The 22,786-nt window shown below is 59.6% G+C and overlaps 1 protein-coding gene across 1 annotated transcript in view; it reads left to right on the top strand.

The window, feature by feature from the left end:
* Positions 1-3,278: 3,278 nt before the first annotated feature.
* Positions 3,279-22,786, top strand: part of SARDH (sarcosine dehydrogenase) — a 56,622-nt gene continuing 37,114 nt past the window's right edge. The window contains exons 1-9 of the mRNA XM_052648744.1: positions 3,279-3,618; positions 4,601-4,779; positions 6,127-6,306; positions 6,962-7,085; positions 7,235-7,335; positions 16,567-16,671; positions 17,841-17,970; positions 21,562-21,648; positions 21,946-22,036. Coding sequence (XP_052504704.1) covers positions 3,285-3,618; positions 4,601-4,779; positions 6,127-6,306; positions 6,962-7,085; positions 7,235-7,335; positions 16,567-16,671; positions 17,841-17,970; positions 21,562-21,648; positions 21,946-22,036 — 1,331 coding nt within the window. The 5' untranslated portion in view covers positions 3,279-3,284. The remainder of the gene's footprint in view (positions 3,619-4,600; positions 4,780-6,126; positions 6,307-6,961; positions 7,086-7,234; positions 7,336-16,566; positions 16,672-17,840; positions 17,971-21,561; positions 21,649-21,945; positions 22,037-22,786) is intronic.

The raw sequence follows: 22,786 nt of genomic DNA, 5'->3' as shown, positions 1-22,786 counted from the left end.
CTTCTTCCTGGTCCCTGAGCCCCCAAGGGCAGGGACTGGGTCCTGGTGGACGCTGGGTCTCCCAGCAGTGCTTTGCATACAGTAGGTGCTCACTGATGGTTGGATGGCATCACCGACTCCATGGACGTGGGTTTGGTGAAGGACAGGGAAGCCTGGCGTGCTGCAGCCCGTGGGGTCTCAGAGTCGGGCACGACTGAGCGGCTGAACAACGAAAATGCTCAGTAAGTGTAGAGGAAAACTGGCAGCAAGACACTGGACACTGCACGGGAACAAGAGCACAGACGCTTGTGTTAATCACAGCAGCGTCTCTCCTATGCCACTCACTGTATTAGCAGCCAACATTGCTACGTTGTTCATTGACCAAATCTCAGTACTGCTTTTTTGATCCAGTGGAAGGAAGAAGTCCTGTTTTATCTCAGCACCTCAGGTGGACGTCTTTATTTGTTCCAGATTTCCCCTGGGCATCTTCTGCCTGAGCACAAACCAGACGCCCTAGACCCAGGGGTAGACTGCAGGCTCTGGTCTGGCTCCCCACTAGCTTGCTGTGTGACCCTAGGCAAGCTGACTCCCCTCTCTGGGCCCTGGTGCCCCCGACGGCCAAATGGAGGCAGGCATCCCTGCCTTGGGAAGCTGATCGCTGTGCAGTGGGAAAGCAGAGGCTCAGGGGTGGCTCGCCCAGCAGCAGAGGCATCTGGGAACTCCGAAGGGCAGAATGCAGATGGGCACTGTCAAGTGGCCAGGAGTGGGGTGGGGGGCAACCCAGACTTCCTGCCTCCAAGGGCAGGGAGCACCCCTCCCCTGGGGGTGAGCACCTGAGGCTGGATAGGCAGGTCCGTGCTAAGGCCCTGAATCTCCCGCCCAAGGAGCGCCGGCCGGCCCAAGGCTGCTGTTGACCCAGCGCCTCCCGCCCTTTCTGGTGCGGGAAGCCTGGTGGCGGGCGTGGGCAGACGGGGGTGCATGGGCTCACCTGCAGAACCCCGTGACCTCTGTTTTAGGGATGAGGAGCTGAGGTCACCTGCCCCACGTGCAGGCTTAGCAGGGCCTCAGGGTTCGCAGCTCTGCTCTGCTGCGCTCGGCACGGCCTGCCCCGCAGCTGCCCAGCCAGCTGGCCTCCAGGACGGCAGGCGGTGGGCGGTGCGTCCTGCCCCCACGGTGGGCGGGCCGGGGGGCTGGCAGAGGGCCTCTGGGGCCAGGGTAGGAGCAGGGGCAGGGGCCGCCCCGGTTCCTGTTTGGCTGCTGCTGGGAAGGAAGGAGGTGACGGCACCACTGGAGCCGCTGAGCCGGGCACTGGCAGGCCCCAAGGGGCCTCGGAGCTCTGCAGCCGGCCGGAGGTACACCCCTTGGGCGAGCAGGCCCCGGTCCCTCCCCCCTGGCAGCGGGGTGGGACAGGCCTGGAGCTGGCCGGGACTCCTATTCCTCTGGCTGCAGGGACCCTCGGGCTGGGCGGGCACAACCACGGGATCTGGGAGGCAGGGGCCTCGGCACCCTCACAGCCCGCCTTCTCCTGGCAGAAGCTGGGTCTGGTGCCTCCCTCACCACCCCTCCTCTGGCTGCCTTCGAGGAGGGTGTCCCTGGGGCTCCACCCCCTCTGTCTGACCACCAGCCCCGGCGATGATGGCCAGGCTCAGCTGGGAGAGAGCTGGAGAGGGCAGGAGAGCGGGTCAATGGTGAAGCAGCTGCCCTGGCCGGAGGGCACGGGGCCATCCCTGGGGGCGGGGGCCGGGCCCGCCCAGGTGGAGAGCGGGGCTGGCTGCGGGCGGGGAAGGGGCACTTGGCAGCTTCCCGGGCCAAAAGCCGTGGCCATGGTGCAGCAGGAGGGAGGGAGGAGGCCAGGCCGGGGGCCGGGCAGGTGGGTGCTGGGCAGTGCCGCGTGGCCTGGGTTGGTGGGAGGGGGGTGGTGGGTGCCCGGCCTTGGGAAGGTGTCCTGGGCACCCACGTGATGCCGAGTTTCCACAAGCAGGAACCACTGCTGGAGGCTCCTGGCAGAGTAAGGTAATCCCAAGGCCACAGGGAAGTGCAGACACGTGCCAGGAGTCCCTCTCTGTGCCTGGGAGCAGGTAGGCGGCGCGGGCAGAGGGACTGGGGTGCCCTGCCCTGCCCTCCAACCTCTCCAAACCCCGGAGCCTCTGCCATCACCCCTCCCTGCTCTTCCTGCTGACCACAGCCCCCGGAAGAGCGGGCGTCACTGTGGCGGGGGCGGGACAGCCCTGACCCCCGGGGGCCCCGGTGCCTGCGGGGGTGGAGGGGAGGGAGGGAAAGGAGGTGGCAGTGGGCACCCCCAGCCTCTGCCCCCCTCACACCAGCCCCGAGAGCTCCGCAGGGGGCAGGACAGCCAGCAGGTGCAGTCACACGGTGGCCCTGCGGCCTTGGTCACCTTAGGCCTCAGTCCCCCCCCCAGTGGAACGGGGACGACAGTCGTCTTGATTTTAGGGCAGAGAGAACGTGTGTTCCCAGCTTGCCGTGCAGTGCACGCTCGAAAATGCAAGTGGGCTTCATTGACTGATCGGCTGATGGACGCCATCACGGTTATTAATGCAGGTGCAAGACCCGCCCCCCACGACCGCAGTCTCAGCCACATCCCTCTTACCTCTCCTGCTGACCCACAAGTGGGCCCGGGGCCCCTCAGAGCCGTCCTGTCGCCCCCGGGACCCTCCCCCAGGGAGACCTCGCCTGCACCTCCTCTCCTTAGAAGGTGGGCTCCCAGTCACTGTCTTCTTATAACTGTGAGAGTCTTCTGGCTGAGGAGGGCTGGGAGGGCTTCCTAAAGGAGGAGGGAGGCAAGGTGAGCCCTGCAGGCTACTGCGAGGTCACAGAAGAGCTACCCACACTCCAGATTCAAGACGGCCCAAGGGAGCCAGAGGCCGGACCCCACTGCCTTCCTCACCTGCCATGGGTCCCGAAAGGGCTGTGGGGGCCAACCTGGCAGAAATAACTTCTGTGTGGGGTTGAGACGGGACTTCCCCCGGAGGGCATGTTGAATGTAGGCTGGAGGGTTGGGGTCCCGGCCTTGTGACCCCTGCCACCCCACCGTGGTCCTGTCTCAGCATGAACACCGCCCCCTTCTCCCCCACCGTGGTCTTCCCTGGGCCCAGCCGGAACCTGAAGCATACAGACCCCTGTACCCTTGGGCCGGACAGATGCAGGGTGCACGTATGCCGTGGGTGGGCGGCAGGAGGGAAGCTGGAGGATCGCAGCGTGGGGGGCCCAGGGCCCACTGCTCCCCTCCGCATCCAGGCAGCCCCGGCTCTCTCCCCAGCTCCCTGCGCTGCTGAAGCTGACTCCCCATGGCCTCGCTGAGCCGAGCCCTGCGTGGCATGGCGGCCATCTGTCCTCGCCGGAGCCCTGCCCTGGGCCGGGGGCTGAGACCCCTGGTGAGCGGGGCTGGCCCCACCTCTGAGAAGAGCGTGCCATACCAGCGAACCCTGAAAGAGGCACAGGACGCCTCGGCGGCGGCCCGGGGCCCAAGCCAGCCCCTGCCTGGCACAGCCAGCGTGGTGGTCATCGGCGGGGGCAGCCTGGGCTGCCAGACCCTTTACCACCTGGCCAAGCTGGGCGTGAGTGGGGCCGTGCTGCTGGAGCGGGAGCGGCTGACCTCCGGGACCACCTGGCACACGGCGGGTAGGGGTTGGGGTGCAGGCGGGGGCGGGAGGGACTGGACCCACTGAGGGGCCAGCCCTGGGCTGACCAGTAGGAGGCCGCTGAGCTGGAGGGAAGGCCATGGAGGGCAAAGGCGGGCTCGGTCCGAAGGTGGCCCTGCGTGTCCCTGAGTCTCGGCAGAGCTGTGGTGGGAAGGAGGGAGCGGATGCTGTGGGGCCTGCACGGGGTTGGGGGGCAGAGCTGAGACCAGAACTGGGGGCCCAGGCAGCTGTCTGCTCAGAGTACAAGCCCTTTCTCCGGATGGAGCCCCCGGGATGAGGGGCATCCACGGGGTGCAGAGGATGGATGGGGGAGGGAGATAAGGCAGAGAGGCGTCCTAGCGGGCACCGCGATCCTCAGCACCTGACCGGTGTGCATGTCCCCAGGGCAGCCAACCTTCTGCCTTAACCCTGCGTTAAGATTGGCAGCATCTGTGGGGCAGTCACTCCCACTTTGGCCGATACAAGCATGACGGCGCCAAACGTGGAGCTGGGGAGAGGTTCAGAGGGCACTGTCTCCCCACCGTCACTTCTCCCTGGGCCGGCCGCTCCCCAGGCCCCGGTCAGAAGGGGTCCACTCTGTGGGGGAACTTCAGTTGGTCCCGGGACCCCCTCACCACCTGCCCTGAGATCCTGGGCACAGAGCCGTTTGATGCCCCTTAATTTCACCGTGCAACAGTCCCACCTGCCTCCCCGGGCCGCCGTTGCCCCGTGCTCAGCTCTGCCCACAGCAGGTGCCCAATAAAGGGGGCCTTTGGTGTTGTCTTTGAGCTGCCCAAGAGCCGAGTCCTGGGACTCAGCGTTGCCCCTGTCGTTTCCTGCTCATCGGCCTCTCAGGGCCGTCTCCATGGCCTGCAGGGATGCTTCAGCCCCGCAGCCTGATATTTGGGAGCCCTGGCCTGCTTGGGGAAGGGGGTGCAGCCCCTCAGGGGCTGACGGCGCCCCCACCCACCCGCTCCCGCCAGGCCTGCTGTGGCAGCTGCGGCCCAGTGACGTGGAGGTGGAGCTCCTGGCACACACGAGGCAAGTGGTGAGCCGTGATCTGGAGGAGGAGACGGGGCTGCACACGGGCTGGATCCAGAACGGTGGCCTGTTCATCGCGTCCAGCCGGCAGCGTCTGGATGAGTACAAGAGGCTCATGTCGGTGGGTGCACCCCCGCGGGCGGGGGTGGGCAGCGTAGTGCAAGGGAGGAGCCCCGGCGGATGCGGCTCGAGCCTCGTGCTGCCTGGGCTGGGCTGGGCCCCCTGCGACAGGCGGCTTTGCCTCCGAGCCTCGGCATTCTCACCTTTGAAATGGGATCGTGTCGAGGAGCACGGTTCTGCTGAGCCTCAGAGGCAGAAGAGGCCCAGTGGATGGGGGTTGCCACCACGCGCGGTGCTCCCGGGGGTCAGGCTGAAGGATGAACCCGCACAACCCGGGCGGCAGGGACCGCTCTTCCCCCAGCTCTGCCGGAGATGCTTAGGGAACACCGTTGTCAGGGAGACGGCAGAGGAAGCCTTACTCCGTGGAAGGCCCGCTGTTGGGGTGGAGTGTTGGCCCTTCACCCAGAGCAGCCAGGGCTGGCCCCCACACTCCAGGGCATGGAAGGGACGGGTTTCCCCAGCGATGCGTCGGTTATCGAGCACCAACTGTATACTAGCAAGCAGAACCGGCTGCGTGGGAAGCGGAGGCGCACTGTCGCGGGGACGCCGTGTTCCTCTGAGTGCCCCGGCGGAAGCAGCGGCAGCTGGCTTCCTCACAGCAGGGCGGGGGATCTCTGGGGTCAGGAGGCGGTCTCGTTCTGCCTCCTCCCACCACCTCTTCCCCACGCTACTCACTCATCAGCTGGGACGGGTCACCTTGGGGGGTTTCAGCTCAAGTTCAGAGCGAGGTCTCTGCCACCTCTCAGTCAGGATGCTCCGAGAGGGAATCTGATTGGCTCAGCTCATCTCTAGTGGGGCTGGAGAAGGAAATGGCCACCCACTCCAGCATTCTTGCCTAGGAAATCCCATGGACAAAGTCTGAGTCTGGTGGGCAACAGTGCATGAAGTTGGACACGACTTAGCCACTGAGCACATCTCTGGTTGGGCAGGTCCTGATGGGCGGATGCCTGCGGACACTTGATTGGCTGTCCGTTGACCAATGAAATGCGTCAGGGGTGTGGTCTTTCACGCAGTTGGATCCTGGGACAGAGGACCCTCTGGTCTCTGGGGAGCCGGTCTGCCCGACACACCTGGTTCAAGCCCCAGATATCAGACCTGTGGGGATTATTTTATTTATTTTACATAGTAAGTCCTTATGTGCCCGGGCCCCAGAGACTGCTTCTGAGCACTGCACAGGTTCCTCACTCTTCCTCGGAGCTGGCCCAGGGGACAGGAGCTTCCCCAGGCATGGCTCACAGTTCCTGGGGGTGCCAGGGTCAAAACTGACCTTTGGAGGCCCAGACAGGGAGGCGAGTGGCTGGAAGGATCTGCCCCATCCCCAGGCTCACTTTCCTCTGCGTCCCCCTAGTTGGGCAAGGTCTATGGCATCGAGTCCCACGTGCTGAGCCCTGCGGAAACCAAGGCTTTGTATCCGCTGATGAACGTGGAGGACCTCTACGGGACCCTGTACGTGCCGCACGACGGTACCATGGACCCCGCTGGCACCTGCACCAGCCTCGCCCGGGCCGCCACCGCGCGGGGGGCGCAGGTACGACCGTCTCCTGGCCCTGGGCCCCCCGCTCTGAGCCTGGCCCTCCTGCCCAGGAACACGAGCTCCCTCTGCGCTGAGACCACGGGCCAGCAGGGACCCGAGCCCCTGACCCGCTCCTGCCCAGGCTGGCCGGCCGCTCCGGTCAGTCCATGATGTCCGCTCTCCGCAGAGGCCCCACCCTGCTGGGACAGCGAACCTGCCCCAAATCTCTTCTCCTTTTGACTTGATTCCACACGTAGTTGTAGGAAAAATTAGAAAAGACAAATAAGCAAGGAAGAAGACATGGAAAAAGTTGAAGAAAGAAAAGAGTTGCCCAGAGGCCCCCAGTGTTGACACTTTAGTGTTACTGCGAGTATTTTTCTCTGAAGAAGTAAACCAAGCTGAACTGAACTTCACGCGACCTTTGAACCGCAGCATCTGCCGGTCCCTTGAACCCTCCTTTTTCTCTTTAAAGTCTCTGTTTAGGGGACAGGTTCTCCAAGTCAAGGAGCACGGAGCCGGTTCCCGCCCTGTGGTCAGCCCCATGTCCCCGATGGGGCTGCATGAAGCCTGCCTGAGCAGAAGCAGGGGTCCCGGGTCCTGACCGGGCTGGGTGGGCGGCCAGCCCTCCGAGAGCTGGCGTGGCTTGGAAAGCAGCTCCTCTCACTCCCAGGTCATCGAGAACTGCCCAGTGACCGGGATCCGTGTGCGGACGGATGATTTTGGGGTGCGGCGGGTCGCAGCTGTGGAGACAGAACACGGTTCCATCCAGACCCCCTGTGTGGTCAATTGTGCAGGTGGGAAGGCGTTTCTCCTGCCTCCCGAGTGGCCACCCTGACTGTTCCCAAAGCTGGCCTTGCTTAGGGGTGGGGGCGCCCAGTGCCCACCTGGCTGGCGGCCCCTGCCAGATGCCGGCAGGGCTCAGCCGCCTGTGCTCTGCCCGCAGGGGTGTGGGCACGCGCTGTGGGCCGGATGGCTGGTGTCAAGGTCCCGCTGGTGGCCATGCGCCACGCTTACGTCGTCACCGAGCGCATTGAGGGGATCCAGGTGAGTAGCTGGCCCCCGGGCCCACATCAGGCTGCGGGAGACTGGCTTGTGGTGGCCCACGGGCCTGGCTCTGACCCCACACGTGCAAGTCGCCACGCTGAGCGTCAGTGGCCCCATCTGTAAAATGGGCCTCCTCGTGACTGGACGCCCTGGGTGGCATGAGGATGAGGAATTGGTGCAGCTGTAACCTGAGGGCCCCGCCCCCCCTTTGCCTTCGTGGCACGGCTCCTCACTGATGCCAAGCCTGTCACACTTGGTGCGGCCAGCCTGACGTTGGCCGTGTCCCATCCCCCTGGTGTTCCTGGGAACCCCTGAATGTTCGCAGGTCCCCAAATACACTGTGGGTGCCTGTCTCAGAGGACAGTGATCCACAGCCCTGGGACCCTCCCGGGGAGCCCTGGAGACCCCTCTGCCAGGGGGGCGGGCAGGGGCCGGGGAGAGCTGTGGGCTCTCTCCCGTCCTGGGAGCTTCCTGTCGCCCTGTCGTCACCCACGCCTCTTTCCCTCCACGCACCTCTTCCGTCCCCTCACGCCTCCATCTAGTCCCCGCCCTGTCCATCCCTTTGCTTGCGTGTCCCTCTGTGCCCGTGCCCATCTCTCCCTCTGCCCACCCGTCTTTCCTGCACTCACTTCCTCTCTGTCCATCTTGCCTCCCTGCATCTGCTCATCCCTCCTTCCATCCCTCCCTCCCTCTAGCCCGCCGTCCACCCGTCCTGTCCGTCCGTCCCCCCGTCTGCTGATGGACCTGTTCATCCACCCATTCACCTGCCCATCCTTCCTCTCCCGTACCCACCCGTCTGCCACTCCCCGACTCATTCCTCCATCATCTGTCCGCTTATTCACACGTATAACCAACCCACCCTCCCCGCCACCCTCTCCGTCAAACATTGACTGGGTAAGCTCTGTGCTCCAGGCCCTGTTCTAGAAGCTGGGGCTGTAACAGAGATAAGAACCTAGTTCTTGCCCAGGTGAGCTGGCAATGGGAGGTTACGAACAGGTAAATAGACATTTATTTTAAAACGGGCTGGCAAGCACTGGGGCTCCAGGGACCCACAGCCTGTGGACCAGGGCAGTGCCCTGGCAGAGACCACATCCGAAGGGTCTCCTGAGACATCTAAGGGAAGGCAGAAGGGAGATAAGGGGAAGAGGGGAGGGTGCAGGGCATGGCAGCTGGGGAGGAGCAAGCGGTTCTGAGGCGGGCCTTGGCACGCGGGTGTGGGTAAGAGACGGGGCTGACCTTGATTAGTGCCATGCCCCAGCAGGGAGGGTCCCGGGAGGCTCGCCCCTGCCCTGGACGAGCCTGGCTTCCGTTGGCTCACCAGGCTGGCCGCTGGGTGGGCCCTGTGGTGAAGGGGGCGGGCAGCTGGGGCGGGACTGAAGCCTCTACCCTCTCCCGCCCCCCTCTTCCGACACCAAGTTCCCGTACTCAGGGATGGGCTTGATGTGATCCAGCACATTCCTCCTGAGGGCTGCGGTGTGCCACGCACGGTGAGGCGTTGGGGAAAGAGGCAGTGTCCATGGGACGAGCCCCCGGCCCTGGTTCCGAGGGAAATATCTCCGGTGGCCGCCAGGGGTCACCTTCTGACCGCTCTGGACTGTAGAAGGGACAGAAAAGCGAAAGTCGCTCAGCCTCGTCTGACTCTTAGCGACCCAGGCCAGGATTCTGGCGTGGGTACCCTTTCCCTTCTCCAGCAGACCTTCCCGACCCGGGAACTGAACCAGGGTCTCCTGCATTGCAGGCGGATTCTTTACTAACTGAACCAACAGGGAATCTGTGGATGGGGGCTGGGCTAGAGCTGGGGACGGGTCTGGGCAGAGGAGGGCCGTATCCTGGTGGGGAGGAGGAGGGTCACAGGGCATCCACGGAGGCCGGGACGGAGCCTCAGCCTCTCCGCACGTGCTGTCTGGCTTTGAGGCAGCTTCAGGGAGAAGCAGGGCAGCGTGGACCCTCCCTGAAATTTTAAGATCAGCACCACACTGGGCTTATTCATGTTACTTGCAAACACTACCATCTCCCAGAGACCTATGTGCCTCTGGGAACCCCAGGCTCCACCCCAGGGAAGGGCCACCAGCCCTAGAAACTCGTAGACTCTTTGTAGGAGAAAAGAGGAGATTCGGGGCTAGGGGCCAAGTTCCCCATGCTCCCCTCCATGTGGGGGGTCTGGGAGGCCAGCCTCTCCTGAGGTCACACCTGGGCAGCCTGAATCTGGAGGAATGGGCCCCTGACCCTGACCTCCCACATGGTCTGACCCCTTGGTGAGTCAGAGAACAAGCTCGCTTAGGCCAAGGCAGCTCCTGTGATCAGGCTCTGGGGCTCATGCTGGGAGGTCCCTGACACCTGGACTTGTTTATGGATGGTCAGGAGACTCCCTGACAGTGGACAGTCTTGTATTGTGAGGGGCCAATTGCCCAGGTCTGGGCCTCACAGTGTTGGGGGCCTGGACACCCCAGGCTTCTGGTGAGGGCTCAGGGTTCAGCCCCCTGGACCACATGCCTTTCTCCTTTCTTCCTGGGGGGCCAGGAAGCTGGGCTGCCCCAGGGACCCCAGTTCTAAGAAGCCGTGCCATCCTGGGTCCTAACCGAACGCTGTCCTCAGCTCCTCTGTGACCTCCTCCAGGGACCTCTCTGGATCTGGTCTCTGCGTCCATCAAACACAGTGGCCCGGATGCCGTGTGATGGTCTGGCATCCCCACTGCCTTCCACCTTCTGCTCTGCTGCTGTGGAGCCGTGGGAAAAGGCCCAAGCTCGGGGTCTGCATCCCGACCCCCTCCATTAGCCAGCCAGGCGAGCCGAGGTGCCGCCAGAGCCTCAGTTTCCTCTTCTGCAAAATGGGTTTAAAACTGTTTAGGGCTGTGCTGAGGGAGGAACCAAGTGGTGGGCTGAAGGGCTGAGCACAGTGCCTGGCACATCGTGGTGAGGACCGCCGTGACTGTGACAGAGGACATCGGACGGTCCAGGCAGCAAGTGCCTCAGAGAACTGGGAAGCCTGGAGCCATCCGATGGGCTTCCTGGAGGAAGCAACTGGCAGGATCTGAATGAGGGTGAGGCCAGGAGCAGCTGATGGAAGGGGGCGGGCTGGGATCAGGAGTGTGACCCCAGGGGCACTGGGGTCGCACCTATAGGGTGGGCTTCCAGATGGAGGGGGCAGCGAGGGTACCCCGTGGACGCCTTGGGCTGAGCTGAGCCCGTGCTGGGCTCTCTGTGGCAGCTGGGGCCTTGCAAGGCCGGGAGGGAGGGACACTGATCCTGCTGGACAGATGCAGGTGCTGTCCTGACCACCAGGTGTCCCCACTGTCCCGCTCTGCAGCGCCCCAGCATTTCGTGTGTTCTGTGTTTTGGGTAGTAGGGACAACAGAGGTAATGAGATCACCGGTTCTGAAGTGCTGGTTACCGAGAGCTCCCCCTGCGGCCTCTGACAGCAGCTCCTCAGCGCAGACGTCCTTGTCTCCGTGCTCAGAGGAGCCAGGCGGCCCGCAGACCGGAGGAGGAGGCAGGGCCCCTGCTGGGTGGTCCCTTTTGGTCGCTGCGTGTCCTCAAAGGTGGGGTGGAGGGCTCACACCTGAGGAGTCCATCTCCAGGGTCGGGGGTGCTGAGAGCCAGCTCAGTGCCTGGGGCCTGCAGGGGAAGTGAGCCTCTCCTCACTCCCGTCCTCACTCCCGCTCGCTTTCTGAGATGGTCTTAATTTTTGGTCGCTCACTCGTTGGTTAAATCAGTACTCAGTATTTGCAATCTGATGGCAGTGAAAACATTGTGAACTCCTGAGCAAGCAGAGTCCAGCTTCTTGTGTTTCCTGGAGTTGCTATTAATAAGTGTGTGTTTCCAGCAGTTCAGTTTCCCATGTAGCTGTCATCAATTCTTCCTATCTACGTGGCTCAAGGGTAAAGAATCTGCCTGCCAATGCAGGAGACGCAGGGGATGCAGGTTTGATCCCTGGGTTGGGAAGATCCCCTGGAGCAGGAAATGGCACCCCACTCCAGTATTCTTGCCTGGGAAATCCCAAGGGCAGAGAAGCCTGGCGGGCTACAGTCCATGGGGTCGCAAAGAGTCGAACACGACTGAGCGACTGAACTGAACTGAACTGAACCCATCTATCATATGTCTATCACCCATCCACCCATTCATTATTGATCATCCATCTGTTTTATTAAAGTCATCTGTACCTATCATCTAGCTGCCATCTATATCTAACATTATCTTTGTCCCTACAGCCCCGTTCACATGATCAGCCCCCACTTCCCATGCCACCCTTAGCTTAGGTAGTCACTAATCTGATTTCTCTCTCTATGGGCTTTCCTGTTTTGGACTTTGAATGAAATGGAATCACATGATTCGTGGCCTTTACGTCTGGCTTCTTTCACTCTGCTTGACGTTGTCAAGGTTCGTGTATCAGAATTTCGTTTCTTTCTGGGGCTGAATAGTACGCTCTTGTAACCGCGATGTAGTTCTGTTTTCATCTGCTGATGGCCGTTTGGGGTGTTTTCACTTTTCGGTCACTATGGATTGTGTGCCTGTGAACATGAACACTCATGTGGACATGGTGTTCCACTCATGTGGATTTCTGTGGACATATGTCTCCCTGTCCCTTGGTGGACACCTTGAAGTGGAATTGCTGGGTTCCAGGGGAGCATTGCTGACTCCGTGTTCAGCTTTTCGACTGTCAGGCTGTTTTCCAAGGAAACTGCACTGTTTTACGTTCTCAGCCTCAGTGTGTGCGGGTTCTGGCTTCTCCACCTTGTCAGCGATCTTTGCTACTGTCCATCTTTCTCTTTCTAGCCATCGCTGTGGGTGTAAAGTGGTATCTTGTAGTTTTGAGTTGCGTTTCCCTAATGACTAATGATGCTGAGCATCTTTTCATGAGCTTCTTGCCTTATGTTTGTTTTGGGGGGAAAAACCACTATTAACACACTTTGCTCGTTGTTCACTGGATTGTCTTTTTTAATTAAAAAATTTAAACTTTTTCGGCTGCATGGAAAGTGGGATCAATCCTGTTCCCCCTGCATCGGAGGAAGGGAGGCGTAACCGCTGGACCACCAGGGAAGCCCCTGGATTGTCTTTTTATTAAACTGTTTCTAATTTTTACAGCACAAGTTTCACACTTCTCTCTTAAATTCATTTTTTAATTAAATTTTTTTGGAGTATAGTTGCTTTGCGCTTCCCTGGTGGCTCAAACAGTAAAGAATCTGCCTGCAATGCAGGAGACCCAGGTTGTGTCCCTGGGTTGGGAAGATCCCCTGGAGAAGGGAATGGCAGCCGTCTCCAGTGTTCTCACCGGGCGATTTCCATGGACAGAGGAGCCTGGGGGGCTGCAGCCCAGGGGTTGCACAGAGTCAGACTTGACTGTGTGACTGACACACAGTTGCTTTACAACATAGTGTGAGTCTCTGCTGTACAGCAAAGCAAATCGGCTACGTTGCTGTTCAGTCGCTAACTCGTGTCCGACTCTGCGATCCCATGAACTGCAGCACACCAGGCTCCTCTGTCCTCCACTATCTCCCAGAGTTTGCTCAAATTCGTGTTTACTGAGTCGGTGATGCCATCTAACCTTCTCGTCTTCTGCCATCCCCTTCTCCTGCCCTCAATCTTTCCCAGCATCAGAGTCTTTTCCAATGAGTTGACTCTTCCCAAAGTATTGGAGTTTCGGCTTCAGCATCAGTCCTTCCAATGAACATCCAGAACTGATCTTTAGGATGGACTGGTTGGATCTCCTTGCAGTCCAAGGGACTCTCAAGAATCTTCTCCAACACCACAGTTCAAAAGCATCAGTTCTTCGGTGCTCAGCCTTCTTCACAGTCCAGCTCTCACATCCATACATGACCACTGGAAAAACCATAGCCTTGACTAGACGGACCTTTGTTGGCAAAGTGATGTCTCTGCTTTTTAATATGCTATCTAGGTTGGTCATAACTTTTCTTCCAAGGAGCAAGCATTTTTTAATTTCATGGCTGCAGTCACCATCTACAGTGATTTTGGAGACAAAAAAAAAAAGAAAGTCTCTCACTGTTTTCAGTGTTTCCCCATCTATTTGCCGTGAAGTGATGGGACCAGATGCCATGATCTTAGTTTTCTGAATGTTGAGTTTTAAGCCAACTTTTTCACTCTCCTCTTTCACTTTCATCCAGAGGCTCTTTAGTTCTTTTTCACTTTCTGCCATAAGGGTGGTGTCATCTGCATATCTGAGGTTATTGATACTTCTGCCAGCAATCTTAATTCCAGCTTGTGCTTCATCTAGTCCAGCAATTCTTGTGATGTACTCTGCATATAAGTTAAATAAACAGGGTGACAATATACAGCCTTGACGTACACCTTTCCCAATTTGGAACCAGTCTGTTGTTCCATGTCCGGTTCTAACTGTTGCTTCTTGACCTGCATAGAGATTTCTCAGGAGGCAGGTCAGGTGGTCTGGTATTCCCATCTCTTTCAGAACTTTCCACAGTTTGCTGTGATCCACACAGTCAAAGGCTTTGGCATAGTCAATAAAGCTGAAATAGATGTTTTTCTGGAACTCGCTTGCTTTTTCAATGATCTAGTAGATGTTGGCAATTAGATCTCTGGTTCCTCTGCCTTTTCTAAATCCAGCTTGAACATCTGGAAGTTCACAGTTCACGTACTGTTGAAGCCTGGTTTGGAGAATTTTGAGCATGACTTTGCTAGCGTGTGAGATGAGTGCAATTGTGCGGTAGTTTGAGCATTCTTTGGCATTGCCTTTCTTTGGGATTGGAATGAAAACGGACCTTTTCCAGTCCTGTGGCCACTGCGGAGTTTTCCAAATTTGTTGGCATATTGAGTACAGCACTTTCACAGCATCATCTTTTAGGATTTGAAATAGCTCAACTAGAATTCCATCACCTCCACTAGCTTTGTTCATAGTGATGCTTTCTAAGGCCCACCTGACTTCGCATTCCAGGATGTCTGGCTCTAGCTGAGTGATCACACCATCGTAATTACCTGGGTCATGACGATCTTTTTTGTACAATTCTTCTGTGTATTCTTGCCACTTCTTCTTAATATCTTCTGCTTCTGTTAGGTGCATACCATTTCTGTCCTTTGTCGAGCCCATCTTTGCATGAAGTGTTCCCCTGGTATCTCTAATTTTCTTGAAGAGATCTCTAGTCTTTCCCATTCTGTTGTTTTCCTCTATTTCTTTGCATTGATTGCTGAAGAAGGCTTTCTTATCTCTCCTTGCTATTCTGTTTCTTTGATATCCTTTATCAGGAAGTTCTCTTTGTTCCTAAATATTAACTTTTCATGATGAAAGTGTTTTTATCTGTCAAATACTTTTTCTGCATCTATTGAAATAAATTAGTGTTTTTCATCCTTTATTGATAATGGTATATTACCTAGATTGATTGTCAGATGTTAAACCGACTTTGCATCCCTGAAATAAATCCCATTTGGCCATGGTATATAGTCTTTTCTATACATTGCTGGATTCAGGTTCCGAGTATTTTGTGAAGGCTTGTTGTTTAGTTGCTAAATCATGTCTGACTCTCTGCGACCCAGGGACTGCAGCAAACCAGGCTTCCCTGTCCTCCACTGTCTCCCAGAGTTTGCTCAGACTCATGTCCATTGAATCGGTGATGCCATCCAACCATCTCATCCTCCGGATATTTACATCTATATTCGTAACTGTCGCAGTCCTCCCCCCGCCCCCCGCGCAGATGTCTCAGGAGATCTGTCAAACAGTCATATTTTCTGCATATTCATACAGAGCAGAGAGATCATGGAAAGTCTCCAGCCGCACTCCCCTCCCCGAAGGGCTCTTCGTTCTGATCTTCTCCATCAGCGTCTGCTCCGCGGTCACCCTGGGACCCTCCTCACCCATCTTCTGTTCCTATCTGCTGTTCTGGGTCCACGGCATGCTCTCTGGCCACTTACTGAGAAGGGTACTTGGGGATATAAATGTTTCTGTGTACATGAATGGTCAAAAAAAATCTTTATTCTTTCTTACAGTCAATTGATGAGGAAGTCTGCCTTTAAAGTCGGCTTCAGAATTTGCTGGACTTTGCCCCGGGTCTTCCAGCCTCCAGGGCTGCTGTTTCTTTATTGAGGACCCACCTGTTCACATATGTCCCGATGGTCTATTCCAGCACGGCCTCTGTGCAGGCCTGGTCCAGTCACAGGGCTTGGTGGGCACTCGCGGGCCCTTCAGGACTGAGATTCACAATTTTCAATCTGAGAAGTCATCTTGGCTTTTTGTTTTGACTTTCTTTTTTTTTTCTTTTGTTTTGACTTTCCTATGACTCCATTCTCTGTGTTTTCTCTTCCTGGAGCCCCTGTAAGGTAGATGTCAGACCTTCAGGACTGACTTTCTAATTTTCTTACTTTTTCCCCATTCCTGATTCCCGCGCCTTCATGTGTTTTAGCCTAAGACCTGGAAGATGGTCTTGGCCTTATCCAGCCCTTCTGTCAAACGCTCTTCTCTTTGATGATGGACTTGGCGTCAGTGTCTCCAAAAGAATCTCCAGTCTGTTGTCGAGGCGGGACGGCAGCCCACTCCTCACCTCCCTGGAGCCTGGGGTCTCTGGGACCCTTTTCACCAGAGACACGTCCGGGCACCTGTGGGGTGGGGCTCAGGTCTGGAGGGCATGGCATCTGAACAGAGGGCATCCAGGTCTAACGGCTTTGAGGAGACCCTAGTCCAACCTTCTGTTCACACACATGCACACTCTCTCTCACACTCACACACATGCGCATACTCACACACAAACGTGCACATGCCCACATGCACACACATACACACTCTTCACACTCACACACGTGCATATTCACACACACGCACACATGCATGCACAAACGTGCACATGCCCACATGCCCACACGTGCACACACGTACACACTTACACACACGCGCTTGGCCACCACCTACAGGCTGGGCCTCTGCAGACTGGAGGGAGTAGGCAGGCTGGGAAGCTCTTTCCCCGCCCCCAGCCCCAGCTGAGGCACGCCCCCCGCCCACTCGGCACCCCCAGGCTGGTGGAGCTCTCCTGTCTGTGCTCTCTGTGGTTTTACCTTTGAGCTCCCCCCTCCTCCCCACATCTCTGCTGCCGTCTTACGGGATGTGAGCGGGGGGCTCTGTCCACTGTGTAACAGAGGCCCCTGGTCCACCGTGTCCTCAGGGTCCTACAATGAGGAGGAAGCACCGTGGGCCCCGCAGGGTCTGTGACCCCTGGTGGAGGTGCTGGCCCACCGCCCTGCCCCGCTGACCCTGAGGCCTCTGTGCTCTGCCCTCTAGAACATGCCCAACATCCGCGACCACGATGCCTCCATCTACCTCCGCCTGCAGGGGGACGCCTTGTCTGTGGGCGGCTATGAGACCAACCCCATCTTCTGGGAGGAGGTGAGACACCAAGGCTCGAGGAGGGGCGTGGGGCTGCGTTTCAGAGGTGAGACGCCCTTTTCCAGAGACCCCTGTCCTGGAGCTCTCCCCCAACCTGGGAAGTGGCAGGTCCCTGATCCCATGGGGTCGAACCCATATTTCTCCAGCCCTTAAGAACCTGGCACACAGGCAGATACAGACCCGGGGCCGGCGGAGGGCTGGCCTCAGAGCAGCAGTAGTCAGAGGCTGCAAACTCCACAGTGGGGACTCTAGCAGATGATGAAGGCAAGTAAGCCCCCTGCCTGTCAGCAAACGGCCCCTGGCCCTCCCCTCCCGCCGGGGCTCTAGCGGTATCTCCCTCCGGCCTGGCTGCTCTCCTGGCAGCTTCTGGGGTTCATGCGGGCCCAGCGCCCCCCTCAGTACCCTCAGCCACTTCAACCACATATGGGCCACCCCAGCTCCCGTATTCAAGTGCTTAGCCTTCAAATTGAACAATAAAATGACTCCTTTCAGCCAGATACTGTTTTACTTTGGGGAGAAAGAGGAAGACCAAGATAAAAGTCTCTGTGCACAAAGGCTTGTATTCTGGTGGGGAGACCCACAATAAATAAACAAAGAAGTCACATAATTTGGGATGGTGATCTGAACCCTGAGTGAAGTTAACAGGCTGAGGGTAAGCCTAGTGAGACTGGTGTGGAAGAATGTCCTTCAGACCACGGTCAGGCAGGGCTGGATGGGGGGCTGACATCTGAGTGGACCGTGCAGAGGGAGGGTGGGCAGCAGCTCGCCCGTGAAGGTGAGGGCCCTGCGGTCAGACCAAGCTTGCTTTCCTCGAAGAACCAAAGGAAGGTCAGCGTGGCTGTGGGTCTATGGTGGACATGGGCAGGGCCTGCTTGTGTAGGATTTTATGAGACACAGAGTCACAGGGGGTCTTGGGGGGCTCGAGAGCAAGAAAGGGCCGGATCTGACTTGGGCAAATGGGTTGAAGGAGGGCAACAAGCAGGAGGCCATTGCAACAGTCCAGGGCAGAGCAGGGGGGCCTGGGTCCAGGCAGGAAGGGGGAGCAGACAGGGCCTCTAGGGGGTGGAGGGGTGGAGGGAGACAAACGGGGCCGTCTAGACCGTCACCACCTGATGGAGCCGGGCTCTAGGGGGCGGCTGGCACAGGGCAGCTTCCCCCCATGTCCCCAGGTGTCAGACGACTTTGCCTTCGGCCTCTTCGACCTGGACTGGGATGTGTTCACCCAGCACATTGAAGGTGCCATCAACCGGGTCCCCGTGCTGGAGAAAACCGGGATTAAGTCCACGGTCTGCGGCCCCGGTGAGTGGGGAGGCCCGGAGCTGACGGCGGGGTGGGAGCTGGCCGCCCCCAGAGCGTGGCCGGCCGGCCCTCCGTCCTGGGCGGGCAGCGCTGTGCGGCCTCCTCCCTGCAGGTAGCAGACGTAAGCCTGCCCCCGGGGCCCAGCCAGGCCTCTGCCCGCCCACCCTCGCGTGAGCCCTCCCGGGGGCCCGCCTGGGCTCAGTCCCTGCTGGAACCCGGTGCTCTCAGCGGTGAGGTGGGGTGAGCCCCTCCCAGCACCCAGTGAGGCTGAGTCAGGGGAGCAAGGGCCAAGCTCGCTCCCGATGCTGTTCACTCAGGACTGCGGGCCCCCCCCGGTCAGCCTCGCCCCTCTGGCCCCTGGCCACACTCCCTCACTCAGAATACAGCGGGGAGAGGGGACCGCTCCGTGACTGGGCCTGGGGCCGGGTCATCTGAGGGTGGCCCAGGGAGTTCAGGGACCCCAGGGTGGGGGGAGACCCACACATGACGAAGAGGCATCTGAGCTGAGTCTCAAAGGCTGTGTGCAAACGGAGAAGATTCCAGAGTAAGATCCGAGCCCAGGGCCCCAGAGGCGGGCCGTGGTGTGAAGCGGCTCCACGGTGTCCACTCAGCTCCTTCTGAGACCTGAGTGCCTGGAGCCCAGCGGGCTGGTAGGGAGCGCCTGTGTTAGAGGCTAGACGGAGCCTCTGTGGTGGGAACCCAAGGCGGTGGGCTCTGTGCAGGGGAGAAGGTGTGTTCCAGGGTGAGGGCGTGGAGGCGGGGGTCGGGGATGAGGCAGCCGGCCTGTGGTCCTGGCAGAGAGAGGGTGGCCTCTGGACAGAAGAGGGGCCCAAGCCAGCCCTGAGGCCCAGACCTCTCAGGCCAGGGCTCGCGGGGGCCTCCGAGATATCACTGGCGCCTTGTCTGGGCCAGAGGCAGGCTCTCAAAGCTGGTGGGTACAGGATGGGCCACCCAGAGGGTGCCATGTGAGGCTTTGGGGCCAGGGTTCTGGGTGGGGGAGCGGGCCTGCAGGCTCAGATATGCCGCCCCATCCTGGCTCCAGCAGAATCACAGCAGTGTGCCCTTCCTTCCTGCACGGAGGGGCCCCTTTAATCCTCAACAAAGGCAAGAAGCAGGGAGCGTGTGCCTACCTAGCGGTGGAGAGAGGGTCAGAAAGACAGTTGCCCAGAGAGGAAACTCTGGGTCTGAAGCTCTGCGTTCCTTGAGCCTTGGTGTCCTCATCTGTGAAATGGGTGGCCGGCCGAGTGAGGAGGGGAGGCCACATGTGAGCTGCAGGCCTGCGGGCAAAGTCGTCCCTGCGGGCTGAGCAAGGAGGGAGGGGCAGGCCAGGCCAGGGGAGGGAGGGGAGGGGTCCCGACACCCAGCCTGCGGCCTGCCAGGGTGCCCGGCCCTCCTGGGCTCTGAGCACACGGGGTCCAGACAGCCGCCAGCCCTGGCTGCTTCAATCTGTTCGGCTCATGAAGGAGCAAAGGTGAGTGGGCAGCTTTCCCAGAAGAGGTAGCTGGGGTCCCCCTGGCCAGCCCAGGGGGTTCGGGGCACAGGATGTGGGGCTCAGGCCGAGGACTCACAGCCCCAGGGCTTCCCGGGCCTGGTGGGGCTGGCAGGGAGAAAGCCAAGGCGAAAGCGAAGTTGCTCAGTCGTGTCCGACTCTTTGTGACCCCATGGACTGTAGCCCATGAGGTTCCTCCATCCATGGAATTTTCCAGGCAAGAGTATTGCCAGGCCCGAGACAATCCCAGGGAGCATCTTGGCTCTAACGGGACTGCAGGTCATCGACCTGAGAAGCCACACTGGGAGAATGTGCCTGTCAGGACCCCTGGAGGCTGGTTTCCCAGCGTGAGGAAGGTTCTCTGGGGACACAGGCCTTTCTGCTGGCCGGTCAACGGCCCTTGGCCTCTGGGACAGAAGAGGGAAGTCCCAGGACCCTTGACTTCAGGAAGCAGGAGGCCCGCAGACCTTTCGTTCCAAGGTCGGGAGATCAGAGGCAAGTTTGGGGGCCCCTGTCCCGGGCATCCGGCATCCTCTTGAGTCATTTGTTAAACATCCAGGTGACCCTTGACCCCCAAACCTCCCTCCTGCTAGCTTTCTGTGAAGACTGTTCAGAACATTCTGGAAACATTTCCAGCACTCCCGGAATGCTCATCAGGTCATCCCCAAACACAACCATCTTGGGAGCTGTCCCGGCCTCACCAGACACCCTCCTGGTCTCCTCCATTTGCCTCTTGCAGCCTGACCTGCACACAGGCTCCCGCATAGGACCCAGGGCCCCCCTGGGTCACTGTGGCCTCCAAGGCCCTCACTGGGGGCCCTGCCCTTCCCTCCGCCCTGCCTCTTCCACCCTGCCCTGCGGCTGTTTGGAAGCATTCCCAGGTTCCCCAGGGCTGGCGGCCTCCTCCAGCTCAGATGCTGAGGGTCAGAGACCAGGCTCGGCCGGTCACCGGCAGGGAGGAGGACAGCGCTTGTGACCAGCGCACACGGAGCTTAGGACCCCGCGGGGAGCCCGGGGCCCTGACCGGCCGGGCGGCATCCTCCTCTGTGACCCGGGTTCTGATGGCGCCGGCACGGTGGTCAGGAGCGGCCCGCCCTCCGGTCACTCCAGACCCCTTATCATGTAGCGCTTTTTTCCCTCAGACACCCTCCTTTTTGCTTACTCACGCTTTGGCTCTCTGTCCCTCTCATTCTCCTGGCAGCTCCCCGAGGGTTGGGGCTTGTTCAGTCGCCTGCCACGGCCAAGTTCTGGGCACAGGCGGGTGGGCTGCAAATATTTGTGACCGAGTAACTCACAGCCCTGTGAAGTCCGCGGTCATCGGGACCGTGATCCCTGTTACAGATGAGGGTCCAAGGCTCTCTGAGCCAAGGTCACGCAGCCGGGAACCAGTAAAGCAGGGTACGAACCCAGGACTGTGGCTGCCAAGTGCGGCTCTTTATCACCATACCAGAGTGGGCAGCAGCAAGAATACTGCAGTGGGCAGTCACTCCCTTCTCCAGGAGATCTTCCCAACCCAAGGACTGAACCTGGGCCTCCCGCGTTGCAGGTGGATTCTTTACCGTCTCAGCCGCCAGGGAAGCCCCTTTTAATCATGCTCGAGCGTTCCTCTCCACCTGTCCTAGCCTCTGTCCCCAGCACGCTGGCGGCAGACAGAGCCAGAGGCTTGGTGCTCTCTCCTGAAGAGCTTACAACCCTTCATTCACTGAGTGAGCATGTATCAAGCCCCGACTGTTTGCTGGACCGTGTGCCTTGAGATACGGCAGTGAGCAAACCTGCCCTTGAGTTGCCCGTGGTCCAACGGGCAGGAACGCCCTGCAGTGACACAGCGGGAAGGTGGCACGGTGACGGGAAGCCACGTGCTGTGCCGGGGACTCAGGGAGAAGCCCCCAGCCAGCAGAAAGTCACGAGACACACCAGGGCCCCACGAGGCAGAGCCCAGTTCAGGTCATCAGTGCTGAGGACCTCAGCAGAACGTGGCGGGAGCGATCAGGGAGGAAGTGGCCTTGAGCTGCCCACCCCCGCCTCAGTTATTGCTCTCTTGGGAGACCCCACCCAGGAGCCTGTGGCCGGGAGGGACCCTCAGGCTCCCACCTCCCTTTCAGAGTCATTCACCCCGGACCACAAGCCCCTAATGGGGGAGGCGCCCGAGCTCCGCGGGTTCTTCCTGGGCTGCGGCTTCAACAGCGCAGGTGAGTACGGGCAGTGGGGCCTCCCTGACTCCAGCCATCCTGGGAGTGAGGGGCCCCGCTGGGCTCTCCTCCAATTCTCAGAGCCGCCCCTTCCTGGGGTGGGGGTGGGCCTAGGAGGGCTGTGGTGGGGACAGGGGTGGAGACGGGACAGGCCTGCCAGGAGGAGGCACGTGGCGCCCCAAGGGTGAGATCCGGGGCGTAGGGGCTGATGCTGCCCACAGAGGTGGGAGGGGCACGGAGGTGGGGTGCAGGGCCCTGGGGGCGGATTGCAGACCTGCGGCTCTCTGCTTCTGCCAGGAATGATGCTGGGTGGTGGCTGTGGGCAGCAGCTGGCTTACTGGATCGTCCACGGGCGCCCAGAGAAGGACATGCATGGCTATGACATCAGGCGAGTGCCCACCGGGGCCCGTGGGCGGGTGGTGGCTGCCCTAGAATGGGACAGCGGTGGTGATGGTTTACTCACTAAGCTGTGTCCAACTCTTGTGACCCCGTGGACTGTAGCCCTCCAGGTTCCTCTGTCCATGGGATTCTCCAGGCAAGAATACTGGAGCGGGTGGCCATTTCCTTCTCCAGGGGATCTTCCCGACCCAGGGATCGAACCTGGGTCTCCTGCATTGCAGGCAGATTCTTTACTGATTAAGCTACAAGGGAAGCTGCTAGGATGGGGTGGGGTGGGGTAAATATCCCGGGCTCTTTAGAAAGGAGCCTTCCCTGAAATCCAGAGGGCTTCTTGGAAGAGGTGGCAGTAAGCAAAGAAGGAAGAAGCCAGCTGGGGGTGGGGGTGCTGCTGCAGGGTGCCTGGGTTTGGCAAATCCACGGCCCTCTACAGTTTCCAGGACCTCTCGACCCAGTGTCCTGCCTAACCCGTCCAACAGCTCTGGAGTCAGCAGTGGGATCCCATCGTCCCACTTTGCAGATGGGGAGACTGAGGCCAGGGGAGCAGGCTGCCCGGGGATGGGGCTGAGCCGGGGTGGTCACTGCTGGGATGCGGGCACGTCTGGGAGGCAGGCAGCCCTGAGTGAGACGCTGGCCGCACGCTTCACTCACAGAGCAACTGGAATAAAGCGGACCCCGTGCAAGCCCGTCCCTCTGGAACCGGGGGTGTGAGGTGCTTGCTGCAGATGTCGCTGGGAGCAGG

Source organism: Budorcas taxicolor, chromosome 11 (assembly GCF_023091745.1).
Source record: "Budorcas taxicolor isolate Tak-1 chromosome 11, Takin1.1, whole genome shotgun sequence".
Classification (NCBI taxonomy): domain Eukaryota; kingdom Metazoa; phylum Chordata; class Mammalia; order Artiodactyla; family Bovidae; genus Budorcas; species Budorcas taxicolor.
This window is presented reverse-complemented; position numbering and strand designations above follow the sequence as displayed.